The sequence below is a fragment of the Salmo trutta genome, chromosome 39, assembly GCF_901001165.1.
Source record: "Salmo trutta chromosome 39, fSalTru1.1, whole genome shotgun sequence".
NCBI classification, from domain to species: domain Eukaryota; kingdom Metazoa; phylum Chordata; class Actinopteri; order Salmoniformes; family Salmonidae; genus Salmo; species Salmo trutta.
The window spans coordinates 10,707,722-10,722,047 of NC_042995.1; the positions used below are offsets into that span (position 1 = coordinate 10,707,722).

General features: G+C 40.5%; 1 protein-coding gene across 7 annotated transcripts in view; it reads right to left on the minus strand.

Moving 5' to 3' along the window:
• Positions 1–3,571: 3,571 nt before the first annotated feature.
• LOC115179502 (zinc finger protein OZF) overlaps positions 3,572–14,326 on the minus strand; it is a 155,173-nt gene continuing 144,418 nt past the window's right edge. For 4 of the 7 annotated variants that reach the window (XM_029741078.1, XM_029741077.1, XM_029741076.1 and 1 more), the window contains exons 2-4: positions 12,091–13,788; positions 7,586–7,808; positions 3,572–4,728 (exon numbers count right to left, since the gene is read on the minus strand). In XM_029741078.1, coding sequence (XP_029596938.1) covers positions 3,629–4,728; positions 7,586–7,790 — 1,305 coding nt within the window. In that variant the 5' untranslated portion in view covers positions 7,791–7,808; positions 12,091–13,788 and the 3' untranslated portion in view covers positions 3,572–3,628. Of the gene's footprint in view, positions 4,729–7,585; positions 7,809–8,233; positions 9,609–12,090; positions 13,789–14,326 lie in introns of those variants that run through there. The other 3 variants (XM_029741079.1, XM_029741073.1, XM_029741080.1) reach the window with 3 other exon arrangements.

Here is a 14,326-nt window from a genome sequence, read left to right on the forward strand (position 1 = left end):
TTGTGTCTACTAACTCATTCCCACAGAGAACTGATCATCACACCATCTCTATCTGATACATGTTGTGTCTACTAACTCATTCCCACAGAGAACTGATCATCACACCATCTCTATCTGATACATGTTGTGTCTGATAGCTCATTCCCACAGGATACTGATCCATCAACTCTATCTGATACATGTTGTGTCTACTAACTCATTCCCACAGAAAACTGATCATCACATCATCTCTATCTGATACATGTTGTGTCTACTAACTCATTCCCACAGAGAACTGATCATCACATCATCTCTATCTGATACATGTTGTCTACTAACTCATTCCCACAGAAAACTGATCATCACAACATCTCTATCTGATACATGTTGTGTCTACTAACTCATTCCCACAGAGAACTGATCATCTCTATCTGATACATGTGTCTACTAGCTCTTTCCCACAGAGAACTGCAGAGGGAGAAATTGTTGTCAGAGCAAAACGTACTATATGTTACAAAAACCATACCACTCAATTTAGTATGATACATATGTTATGTTACATTGGCCTAAGATGTATAGTATGAATTACAATTCGTACAATATGTTACGTATTTGCGATACGTATGATATTTTACAAATTCTAATTTGTTGTTGCAAACACTAATTAACATGCTAAGTACACTATATATACACACAAAATAGTGGATTTGGCTACTTCAGCCACACCCGTTGCTGACAGGTGTATAAAATCAAACACATGGTCATGCAATCTCCATAGACAAACATTGGAAGTAGAATGGCCTTACTGAAGAGCTCAGTGACTTTCAATGTGGCACCATCATAGGATGCCACTTTTCCAACAAGTCAGTTCGTCAAATTTCTTCCTTGCTAGAGCTGCCCTGTTCAACTGTAGGTGCTGTTATTGTGAAGTGGAAAGGTCTAGGAGCAAGAATGGCTCAGCCGTGAAGTGGTAAGCCACACAAGCTCAAAGAACGGGACCGCCGAGTGCTGAAGCACGTAGCATGTAAAAATCGCCTGTCCTATCGAGTTCCAAACTGCTTCTGGAAGCAACAGCAGCAGAAGAACTGTTCGTCGGGAGCTTCATGAAATGGGTTTCCATGGCCGAGTAGCCGCACACAAGACTAAGATCACCATGCCAAGCATTGGCTGGAGTGGTGTAAAGCTCACCGCTATTGGACTCTGAAGCAGTGGAAACCTGTTCTCTGGAGTGATAAATCACGCTTCATCATCTGGCAGTCCGATGGAAAAATCTGGGTTTGGTGGATGCCAGGCGAACGCTACCTGCCCCAATGCATAGTGCCAACTGTAAAGTTTGGTGGAGGAGGAATAATGGTCTGGGGCTGTTTTTCATGGTTCGGGCTCCTTAGTTCTTCTGTGCTGCCAACTTTGTGGCACCAGTTTGGGGAAGGCCCTTTACTGTTTCAGTATGACAATGCCCCTGAGCACAAATAGACGTCCATACAGAAATGGATTGTCGAAAACGGTTTGAAAGAACTTGACTGGCCTGCACAAAGCCCTGACCTCAACCCCATCGAACATCTTTGGGATGAATTGGAATATCGATTGCGAGCCAGGCCTAATCGCCCAACATCAGTGCTCAACCTCACTAATGCTCTTGTAGGCTGAATGGAAACACGTCCCCGTAGCAATGTTACAACATCTAGTGGAAAGCCTTCCCAGAAGAGTGGGGGCTGTTGTAGCAGCAAAAGGGGGACCAAGTCCATATTAATGCCCATGATTTTGAAATGAGATGTTCGACGAGCTGGTGCCCACATACTTTTGGTTATGTAGTGTAGTTGAAAAGGTGCTTATTAGCTAAAATGCAAAAGTTGTCCGTGATAAGATTCGAACATGAAATGGTTGGGTTGCTAGACGTTCATGTTATATGCTGACCCATGTATCCACCCGACCAACCACCCTCCTTTTGTTTTTGCCTTAACTTCTATGGGCTAGGTGGGACGTTTGCGTCCCACCCTAGTCAACAGCCAGTGGAATCGCGTGGCGTGAAATACAAATACCTCAAAAATGCTATAACTTCAATTTCTCAAACATATGAATATTTTACACCATTTTAAAGACAAGACTCTTGTTAATCTAACCACATTGTCCGATTTCAAAAAGGCTTTACAGCGAAAGCAAAACATTAGATTATGTCAAGAGAGTACCCTGCCAAAAATAATCACACAGCCATTTTCAAAGCAAGCATATGTCACAAAAACCCAAACCACAGCTAAATGCAGCACTAACCTTTGATGATCTTCATCAGATGACATTCCTAGGACATTATGTTATACAATACATGCATGTTTTGTTCAATCAAGTTCATATTTATATCAAAAAACAGCTTTTTACATTAGCATGTGATGTTCAGAACTAGCACCGAAAACTTCCGGTGAATTTACTAAATTACTCATGATAAACGTTGACAAAATACATCATTATTTTAAGAATTATAGATACAGAACTCCTTTACGCAAACGCTGTCAGATTTTAAAATAGCTTTTCGGCGAAAGCACATTTTGCAATATTCTGAGTACATAGCTCGGCCATCACGGCTAGCTATTTTGACACCCACCAAGTTTGGGGCTCACTAAACTCAGAATTACTATTAGAAAAATTGGATTACCTTTGCTGTTCTTCGTCAGAATGCACTCCCAGGACTTCTACTTCAATAACAAATGTTGTTTTGGTTCCAAATAATACATAGTTATATCCAAATACCTCCGTTTTGTTTGTGCGTTCAGGTCACTATACGAAGGGTAACGCGTGAGCGCATTTCGTGATAAAAAGATTCAAAATATTCCAATACCGTACTTAGAAGCATGTCAAACGCTGTTTAAAAACAATTTTTATGCTATTTTTCTCGTGAAATAGCGATAATATTCCAACCGGGCAACGTTGTATTCACTCAAAGGCTGAAAGAAAAAAAATGGAGAAGTCTCGTGAATGCGCATCTCAGTCTCACTGTCCCCAGGCTGACCACTCACAAACAGATCTGTTGTACTTTGCCCAGAGACAGCAGACACCCCATTCCACTTTCTGGCGGCTTTGAGAGCCAATGGAAGCCTTAGAAAGTGTCACGTTACAGCACAGATGCTGTATTTTCGATAGAGATGCAACAGAAGGACAACAAATTGCCAGACAGGGCACTTCCTGTATGGAATCTTCTCAGGTTTTGGCCTGCCATATGTTCTGTTATACTCAAAGACACCATTCAAACAGTTTTAGAAACTTTAGAGTGTTTTATATCCAAATCTACTAATTATATGCATATTCTCGTTTCTGGGCAAGAGTAGTAACCAGTTTAAATCGGGTACGTTTTTTATCCGGCCGTGAGAATACTGCCCCCTAGCCCCAACAGGTTAAAGGGACATTTCTAAAATGTTTCAACTTCATATTCATCATCTCCAGCACCACCTCACCATCAACACATGTGCAAATGGCGCAGTAAAAAAAGGATAGAATTTCCAAAGACATCATTCTATAACGCACTCTTTCCTCTTCACAGTTCCCTCACAATGAGAAACAATATGATTACAATAGTGTGTTACTCTTTCTTAATGTTATCAAATTCACTGTTACCACTTCTTTTATGAGATGAGGATTAATTGATGGAGTGACTTTAATCTTAGCTGGTCTGAGAGAAGTGATGTGAATTCTCTCCTTTATGTATACATCGATGTGTTTTTAAGGTAGCCAATCGGGTGAAACACTTCACACAGTCAGAGCAGAAGTAAGGCTTCTCTCCTGTGTGTCTTCTTTGATGAACTTTTAGCTCAGTTGATGTTGTGAAGCACTTCCCACAGTCAGAGCAGGAGTAAGGCTTCTCTCCTTTATGTATACGTTGGTGTGTTTTTAAGTTGCTCTGATTTGAAAAACTCTTCCCACAGTCAGAGCACGCGTAAGGCTTCTCTCCTGTGTGTATACGTTGGTGTGACGTTAAACCGCTCTGTTGAAAGAAATTCATCCCACAGTCAGAGCAGTAGTAAGGCTTCTCTCCTGTGTGTATTCGCTGGTGACATTTTAAGTGGCCCTGTTGAGAGAAACTCTTCCCACAGTCAGAGCAGCAGTAAGGCTTCTCTCCTGTGTGTGTTCTCCGATGAACTCTCAGCTCAACTGATCTTGTGAAACATTTTCCACAGTCAGAGCAGTAGTAATGCTTCTCTCCTGTATGTATAAGTTGGTGTGACTTTAAGCTGCTCTGTTGAGAGAAAATCGCCCCACAGTCAGAGCAGGAGTAAGGCTTCTCTCCTGTGTGCACATGTTGGTGTTTTTTTAAGCTGCTTGATGAGATGAAACTCTTCCCACAGTCAGAGCAGGAGTAAGGCTTCTCTCCTGTGTGCATACGTTGGTGTGTTTTTAAGCTGCTCTGTTGAGAGAAACTCTCCCCACAGTCAGAGCAGGAGTAAGGCTTCTCTCCTGTATGTATACGTTGATGTGTTTTTAAGTTGCTCTGATGAGAGAAACTCTCCCCACAGTCAGAGCAGGAGTAAGGTTTTTCTCCAGTGTGCACTCGCCGATGAACTGTCAGAGCCTGTGATGTTGTGAAACTCTTCCCACAGTCAGTGCAGGAATACGGTTTCTCCCCTGTCTGTATTTGTCGGTGTATTTTTAGCTTTGATAGAATTGGGAAAATCTCCTCACAATGTGGGTATTGGTGAGACCTCTTAGCTCTGTGATCTTCCTGCTGTTGCTCTCTGGATGTAGAGAATGTCTCAACATAGTCTCCTGTGTGAACAACATCAGAAGAACCAGTCAGTTGGGGTGATATACATATGACTTCATATCAGTAGGCTGTACAATACAGGGAATAAAGCTATTAGGGCTGTCCCGACAAAAAAAATAATTTTGGTCGACCGAGTCGTCTTTTTTTATTTCGACCAATCGTTCCCTAGTCAAAATGTTTTAATTTTAAAATGTTGATTTTTCCAATATGTGTTGAAATAAAATCAACTATATGGAGGCTACTGAGCTTGTCTGACGCTTTAAGCACTGCGATTAAAAATGAAGACACATAAAATCCTCAAGAGGAAGCTAGAGATCAATATCGCCTAACCAGAAGTAAAAAAATCTGTTCCGACTCTCCTCCTCCCGCTAAGCTCCTGACGTTGCCGGTTGGCACCCTTTTCCATTTGGAGTGGCAGGTTATCGTACCATTTCTACTGATCTGCGTGCCAGTTATGATTTTCATCTGCACATTTTCATGGAACCGTTTCATTTAATTTATAATAAAGTCTTCATATCTCAAATCAATGTCATGTAGTTAATCAAAATTCTATAAAAATGATACAAATATAAAAGTAACTAATATTGCCAAAACTAGCTTACATAAAGCCAACAAATAAAAACATTGCAGTCTGCAGGTAGATAATATCCTGATGAAAATAGATATCCTATAAATCAAATTGGCTACACATGGCCTGTCTGCAAGAAACTTGAAACATTCTATCAACTATTAATTTGGTCTGGCCTGTGCTAGCAAACTTCCTCAGAGTTTCCCGTGCCAGTGAGCTCCAGACAGACAGAAACAGCTGTAGGCTATTTGCACAAGGGATAAGACGTTTCCACCAGATCAATGCATTACATTTTTTCCCCTTTCATGCTGAGTGGTTATCAAAAGGTAGAGAACTGGAATTTTTGTAGAAACAGACTTCGCTCACTTGCTGTTTGAGCTGAACATTTTTTTATTTGAGAAACTCCAAAGTGACGATGAGTTAAGGAAATTAGAAATAGTATCAGATCCACTCAGACAGACGTCTCCTGTGCCATACATGTTTTATATACACAGTACCAGTCAAACGTTTGGACACACCTACTCATTCAAGGGTTTTTATTTATTTTTACTATTTTCTACATTGTATAATAAGACATCAAAACTACTCTCAACACATATGGAATCATGTAGTAACCAAAAAAAGTGAAATCCAAATATATTTTATGTGAGATTCTTCAAAGTAGCCACCCTTTGCCTTGAAGACAGCTTTGCACACTATTGGCATACTCTCAACCAGCTTCATGAGGTAGTCACCTGGAATGCATTTCAATTAACAGGTGTACCTGTCTTCCAGCTTCACCTCAGATGGCAGACCAAATAAATGCTTCACTGAGTTCAACAGACATCTCAACATCAACTTTTCTGAGGAGACTGCATGAATCAGGCCTTCATGGTTGAATTGCTGCAAAGAAACCACTACTAAAGGACACCAATAAGAAGAAGAGACTTGCTTGGGCCAAGAAACACGAGCAATGGAAATTAGACCGCTGAAAATCTGCCTTTGGTCTGAGGAGTCCAAATATGAGATTTTTGGTTCTAACCTGTCTTTGTGAGACGCAGAGTAGGTGAACGGATGATCTCCGCATGTGTGGTTCCCACCGTGAAGCATGGAGGAGGAGCTGTGATGGTGCTTTGCTGGTGACACTGTCATTGATTTATTTAGAATTCAAGTCACACTTAACCCGCATGGCTACCACAGCACTCTGCAGCGATACACCATTCAATCTGGATTGCGCTAAGTGGGATTAACATTTGTTTTTCAACAGGCAAATGACCCAAAACACACCTCTAGGAGTGATGGAGTGCTGCATCAGATGACCTGGCCTCCACAATCACCCGACTTCAACCCAACCCAATGGTTTGGGATGAGTTGGAGCGCAGAGTAAAGGAAAAGCATCCAAGAACTGCTCAGCATTTGTGGGAACTCCATCAAAACTGTTGGGAAAGCATTCCAGGTGAAGCTGGTAGAGAGAATGCCAAGAGTGTGCAAAGATATCATCAAGGCAAAGGGTGTCTACTTTGAAGAATCTAAAATCTAAAATATATTTTCATTTGTGTGTCCAAACTTTTGACTGGTACTGTATATAAACAATTGATATATTTGCCACTGCTCGACTACAAAAAGCTTGGTCGACCAACATCTATCCACCAAACAATTGACCAGTCGACTAAATGGGATCAGCCCTAAAAGCTGTTCAACAGTTGAGGGCAAAAAGGGTGAATATTATGAGTCATATCATCCTCCACTCACTATCACAAGGGTTAGTAATTACACAGACTCATTACATATCATCCTCCACTCACTATCACAAGGGTTAGTAACTACACAGACTCATTTCATATCATCCTCCACTCACTATCACAAGGGTTAGTAACTACACAGACTCATTTCATATCATCCTCCATTCACTATCACAAGGGTTAGTAACTACACAGACTCATTTCATATCATCCTCTCACTATCACAAGGGTTAGTAACTACACAGACTCATTTCATATCATCCTCCACTCACTATCACAAGGGTTAGTAACTACACAGACTCATTTCATATCATCCTCCTCTCACTATCACAAGGGTTAGTAACTACACAGACTCATTTCATATCATCCTCTCACTATCACAAGGGTTAGTAACTACAGACTCATTTCATATCATCCTCCACTCACTATCACAAGGGTTAGTAACTAAACAGACTCATTTCATAGAACTTGTTCAAGGATGTGTTATGTCAGATTTACAGAATTAAACCTATCAATAACTTATGGAGGTCTAACTTATGAAGATAACTTATAGACAGAACCAGCTCTTACCATCATAAACAGATCCCCCAATCTTCTCCTCCTCTTCTTCATCTTTAATGTTGACATTCAGCTCCAGTGTTTGACTGCAGTCTTCCAGCTTCACTGATTCCATCTCTGGATCCTGCAGTGCAAACTGGGCTCCACTGTCACAATCAGGACCCAGTGACTGTAGATTGGGTTTGTCCTCACTTTTGATGTTACCGGCCTCAGACATAATCGGAGTTGGCCTGTACTAATGAAGAGAAAATGGCCCCCAAAAAGTTATTGTCTTGACAGTTCTGGTACTTTATTCTCAAAAAATTATATTAGATCAGTTAGCTAAACTTTGAAAACAAACAATTTATTCATTTCACATAAGACAAAGTGCACACTTTAAATTACAGTGCACATAACCTATAGTATATTTCCTAAATTCACATAAATGCATAAATTACTCAAACTATTTAGTACAAGGTTGCAGTATGTTTTAGGCAGCATTATGTACTATTTTCCCGAATAGCCTTGTCTTCACTGAACTATTTAACTCCAATTGTATTTCCTGTTCACACCATAGTAACATTTATAGATAAAGATGGAAACAACTGAATGTGTCTGAATATTATTACACATGTAGAAAACTGATAATCATTACATTCAGCTTCAAAACAGTAGTGCAACCTTGAAATTGTCTCTCTCTGCTGCACCCTCACTGCCTGAGCGGAAGTCCGTTGACACCACAGTTCGCGCCACCTGCAGTGCTGGAGTCCTGAACCAATTAGTGTCATTCAGTTATTGGCCACTAGATGGCGATGTTAAATATTTACAAACCATAGCACCCAATTTGAAGACAAGGCACTAATAATTGGCTGATTGCTCCTAACCCATAGGAATCCCCATTCATTTGACTACTTTAAAATGGTGGAAACCCTCAATGACAATGTCCATGCTAAAACGGGTTACATAGAGGTTGAGTCTTCTATCCGTCTCTATGGTTGACGCAGATACAGGCCGGTCCTGGCTGTTCTGCCGCCCTCCTCCTCCTCCTATGAACTACAATAGTACCAGTAAGCAAAAAAACGTCTAAAATACTTATTTCTCCAAACGTTGAAGTTAGATTCATTTTAGGTTATGAATGAAAGTTGAAAAGTCCTATCTGGACGTTTAAAAAAAAAAGTATTTTCTGGACGTTGAAATCAGTTAATTGAAAGTTGAAAAGACGTCTTGAGTACACAACATTAGAGTAAAGTAAGGTACAATACAGTACATTATACTCTACTATACTCAGGGCTGGGCGATATATAGAATTATTTTGCGCGACATTCCAAATCCCTGTATTTACTTGAATTTTTATGAGTGTTTATGTCCGCTTGTCAAATTGTATTTTTGGTCTCGTCTCCTTTGCTCCTCTGTGCCGTGTGCACCTTCCCATTTACACCAGAGATCTGTATATAATGACAAGATGCACGTCTTCACCCTAACAATGGGAGTCGTTGACCCAAAGGCGGAAGGCAGGCAACAAGCTTAGGTCCAAAACAAACCCATTGAAACGCATTGGGCTTATTTTAGACAGAATTTAGCGAGAGTGAAACCTCTTGCTTCGCCTTTCTCTATGACATACACACACCAAGCACCTCCCCCTGACTTTCACGACAACAAAGTTGCGAGATCACATCTTCCTCTCTGGCAAGCGGTTTCAACTAGCTATTTACATTTGTGGTTTGGTCCAAAAGAATGGTTCATATGGACACAAACACATTGAGACATTATTTTACTGTAATAAGAGAAGTTACCTTTTCTATCAATACCCTTTTATGTCTCAACTACTCAGATTGAGAGCAGAGCTACACTACTAAAACGCGAGTATCAATGAACATTGATTCTAGAAAATGAATGATCAGTTTGTCTCGCACGGTATTGGTACCGCTAGCAGTATTTTAGTCAAAGACCATCATACCAGATGTCCAGTCTGTGTACCGCAAGCAACGTTTTAGCCAAAGGCCATTATACTAGCTGTCTAGTGTGTTTATTATTATTATACCTTTTGGGGGGTGGAAGATCAGCTTTAATATTGCAGATAGATTGTGGCTTCCATCAATGTAATTGTCTGCATCATTTCCAATAACCCATAAAAATATATAAATATACACAGTACCAGTCAAAAGTTTGGGCACACACACTCATTCAAGGGTTTTTCTTTATTTTACTATTTTCTACATTGTACAATAATAGTGAAGACAATCAAAACTATGAAATAACACATGGAATCATGTAGTAACCAAAAATAAAAGTGTTAAACAAATCAAATATATATTATATTTGAAAGTAGCCACCATTTGCCTTGATGACAGCATTGCACACTCTTCGGCAAACTTAATGATGGTGTTGGAGTCATGCCTGGCCATGCAGTCATGAGTGAACGGGGAGTACAGGAGGGGACTGAGCACGCACCCCTGAGGGGCCCCCGTGTTTAGGATCAGCGTGGCAGATGTGTTGTTACCTACCCTTACCACCTTGGGGCAGCCCTTCAGGAAGTCCAGGATCCAGTTGCAGAGGGAGGTGTTGTCTCAGTGTCCTTAGCTTAGTGATGAGCTTTGAGGGCACAATGGTGTTGAACGCTGATCTGTAAGTCAATTAATAGCAATCTCACATAGGTGTTCCTTATGTCCAGGTGGGAAAGGGCAGTGTGGAGTGCAATAGAGATTGCATCATCTGTGGATCTGTTGGGACGGTATGCAAATTGTTGTGTGTCTAGGGTTTCTGGAATAATGGTGTTGATGTGAACCATGACCAGCCTTTCAAAGCACTTCATGGCTACTGACGTGAGTGCTACAGGTTGGTAGTCATTTAAGCAGGTTACCTTAGTGTTTTTGGGCACAGGGTCTATGGTGGTCTGCTTGAAACATGTAGGTATTACAGCCTCAGTCAGGGACAGGCTGAAAATGTCAGTTTAGACACTTTCCCGTTGGTCAGTGCATGCTCGGAGTACACGTCCTTGGTAATCTGTCTGGCCCTGTGACCTTGTGAATGTTGACCTGTTAAAAGGTCTTACTCACATCGGCTACGGAGAGCGTGATCACAGTCGTCTGGAACAGCTGATGTTCTCATGCATGCTTCAGTGTTGCTTGCCTCAAAGTGAGGATAGAAGTAATTCAGCTCGTCTGGTAGGCTCATGTCACTGGGCAGCTCGCGGCTGTGCTTCCTTTTGTAGTCTGTAATATTTTGTGAGCCCTGCCACATCCTTGTAAGCAGGAATCATGAGGATAGAATTATGGTCAGATATGCCAAATAGAGGGTGAGGGAGAGCTTTGTATACGTCTCTGTGTGTTGAGTGAAGGTGATCTAGATTAGTTTTATTTGCATCCATGACATGCTGGTAGAAATGGGGCAGAACGGATTTCAGCATTCCTGCATTAAAGTTTCCGGCCACTAGGAGTGCTGCCTTTGGATGAGCATGTTATGGCCTTATACAGCTCATTGAGTGCAGCCTTACTGTCAGCATTGATTTGTGGTGGTAAATAGACAGCAACAGAAAATATAGACAAACTCTCTTGGTAAATAGTGTGGTCTACAGCTTATCATGAGATCTCTACCTCAGGCGAGCAAAACCTTGAGACTTCCTTAAAATTAGATTTTGTGCACCAGCTGTTGGCTACAAATATACACAGACGCCACCCCTTGTCTTACAAAAGGCAGCTGTTCAATCTTGCCGATGCAGCGTAAACCCTGCCAGCTGTATGCTATCTGTGTCATCGTTCAGCCACGACTCGGTGAAACATTAGACATTACAGTTTATTTGTGATCGTAGCTCGTCTATTTTGTCATCCAATGATTGTACGTTGGCTAAAAGGACTGAGGGTAGAGGCAGATTACCCACAAATTATGCCAAAAAACACACAATAGCACAATTGGTTAGAAAACCATAAGACAGCAGCCATCGACTCCGGCACCATTCTTCTCAATTTTTAATTAAGTAACAACATTCTAACCATGTTTAGCGTTGCCTAGTCCAAATTTGAAATGATTACATTATTTTGTATCAGTTTGCATCACTTTCAATGAGGGACTTTTATGTTGAGGACGAACCGCAAATTCTACTATTGTGGCTAATCTGTCTCGCTTCACATAGCTAGGGACAAGCAGGTACCAGGGCTGCTTCCAGGAGGGGGACGGAGACGTTGGCCACATTCAGATAGAAATGAATTATGTAGAACAAACATGCCTCTGATTCTAAGGAATCATGTCAGTTCTATTCAGGGAATTTCTATCTGCAACTTTCCACAACGTTTTTGTACTGTACATCCCCAGGCGAACCCCACTGAGTTATATATGAACCTGGAAAGCCTCACAAATGAACGTGTGGTGGACCCCGCTCCGTGTGCTTGTAAAATATTTTTTATCACGTTCTTCACTCACTCGGTTTGACAGAAACATTACACAAAACCTTTTCCAAACATGATAATATCTTGAAGGATGTGTTATCTAATAGGTTATGACGTTCTTTCGATTTTAGACAGTTTAAACGTGCTATTACATACCTGTAGTAATAAAGCGAAACGCACAACACCGTTCTGTCGTTTTCTTTATTCCGAAGAATGGTGGCAGGCTACCCGGAACTTCCTGTTTCCCACTACCGTAGTGCAACAGCGACATGTATTGGACTGATGGACTAACTACTGCTGAAGCATGTCAAATATAAAAGTGAACTTGATTAGCAAGACAAATAAACCTGGTTTAAAAAAACTAAAGGGTGTCTGTTTTAATGTGTAAGTTTTTCAAACATTACATATGAATTGTAGATGGTCTCTGTGGAAGGCCACAGAGATAATGCCAGTTTAATAATGTTTACATATCTTGCATTACTCATCTCATATGTATATACTGTATTCTATACTATCTATTGCATTTTAGCCTGTCCCGGTCTGACATTTCTTATCCATATACAGCCATAAGACTGTTAAATAGTCATCACTGATTTGATTTTGAGAATATTGGTGACTAGCAAATTGGCTTGTCCCAATGTGTAGAGGTGTCGTGACATGTATTGAGTAGATAAATACAGATATGTATTTGAATGTCATGAATTAAACAAAAGCATTATATTTACTGTAAAGATAACCCCCCAAAACTACAATGATTCAGTAGATCAATAAAGTTACAGTACTCTAGCAGGGCTCACAGCTGCTTATGCTGACAAAACATGTTAGAGAATAGGTCAGATTTAGCTTTGTGATGTTCATTTCAACTTCCTGTCTTGTTCAGCTTCAGAAAAACAGCAAATATGTCACTTGAAACATTGTTTTTTGGTAATTCATTATACAAAAGAGAAGAAGAGTTTGACCAGTACAAATTCATGTAAGTTATCCAAACATATTCCTCATTAATGACTAAAATAACTAATCTAGTTTTAAAATACAATTTAATAAACAAAAGGTATCCACCCAAATGAATGGTGAAAACTGATCTTCACAACATCTCTATCTGATAAATGTTGTGTCTACCAGCTCATTCCCACAAAATCTGAAGAGGGAAGCAGTACCACCTTCATAGATGATATTCAATCCTAAAGACAAATCCAAGGTCATCTCAATATCTTTCCAGTAGAAGGTAACAAAATACACCAAAACTGACCAGGTGAATACTAACATTCTCTCACAGTGAGAAACTATAGGATTACAATAGAGTGTGTTACAATTTCTTGAGAATTAAGTGAAGGAATGATTTTAATCTTCACTAGTAAGAGAACAGATGAGGTTTCTCACATTTATGTATGTTGGTGTCTTTTTAAGTGGCCATGTTGAGAGAAACTCTTCCAACAGTCAGAGCAGGAGTAAAGCTTCTCTCCTGTGTGTATATGTTGGAGTGTTCTTCAATTGCTCTGATGAGAGAAAATATTCCCACAGTCAGAACAGGAGTAGTACAAAAAAAAAGAATGTATGAAATGTATGCATTCACTACTGTAAGTCGCTCTGGATAGGAGCGTCTGCTCAGTGACTAAAATGTAAATGTAAAATGAGTAGGGCTTCTCTCCAGTGTTGAATGATGAACTGTCAGATCCCTTGACATTTTGCAGCTCTTCCCACAGTCAAAGCAGGGATAAAGATTCTACATTGTCTGTATATTTTTAGCTTGATAGAATTGGAAAATCTCCTCGCAACGTAGGTGGTGAAACCTCTTAGCTCTGTGATCTTCCTGCTGTTGCTCTCTGGATGTAGAGAATGTCTCAACATGGTCTCCTGTGTGAACAACATCAGAAGAACCAGTAAGTTTTTGTGATATACATGTCAATCAAATTTATTTTATAAAGCCCTTTTTACATCTGCAGTTGTCACAAAATGCTTTACAGATACCCTAACCTAACATATAAGGTGTAAAAGAAACGCCTAAATGAAGTTGACAGAAACCAGCTTCCAGGTTTCAGGCTTTGGCTTCCTCTCTGCCTTCTTTCTGAAAAATGGATGCTCCCGGTGTTTGTTGACTCCTATGAGGGTGCAGGTACCGAGACTAAAACCCCAAAGGGCAAGCAATGCAGAAGCAGAGTGGCTAGTAAAAACTCCTTAGAAGGAACCTAGGAAAAACCTAGAGGGGAACCAGGCTCCGAGCAGTGGCCACTCCTCTTCTGGCTGTACTAGGTGACAAATGACTTGGTATATAGTGCCTTCGGGAAGTATTCAGACCCCTTCACTTTTTCCAATTTTCCAACTATTTGTTATGTTACAGCCTTATTCTAAAATAGATTAAAACATCCCCCCCCAGAATCTGTGGGGTTTTGTT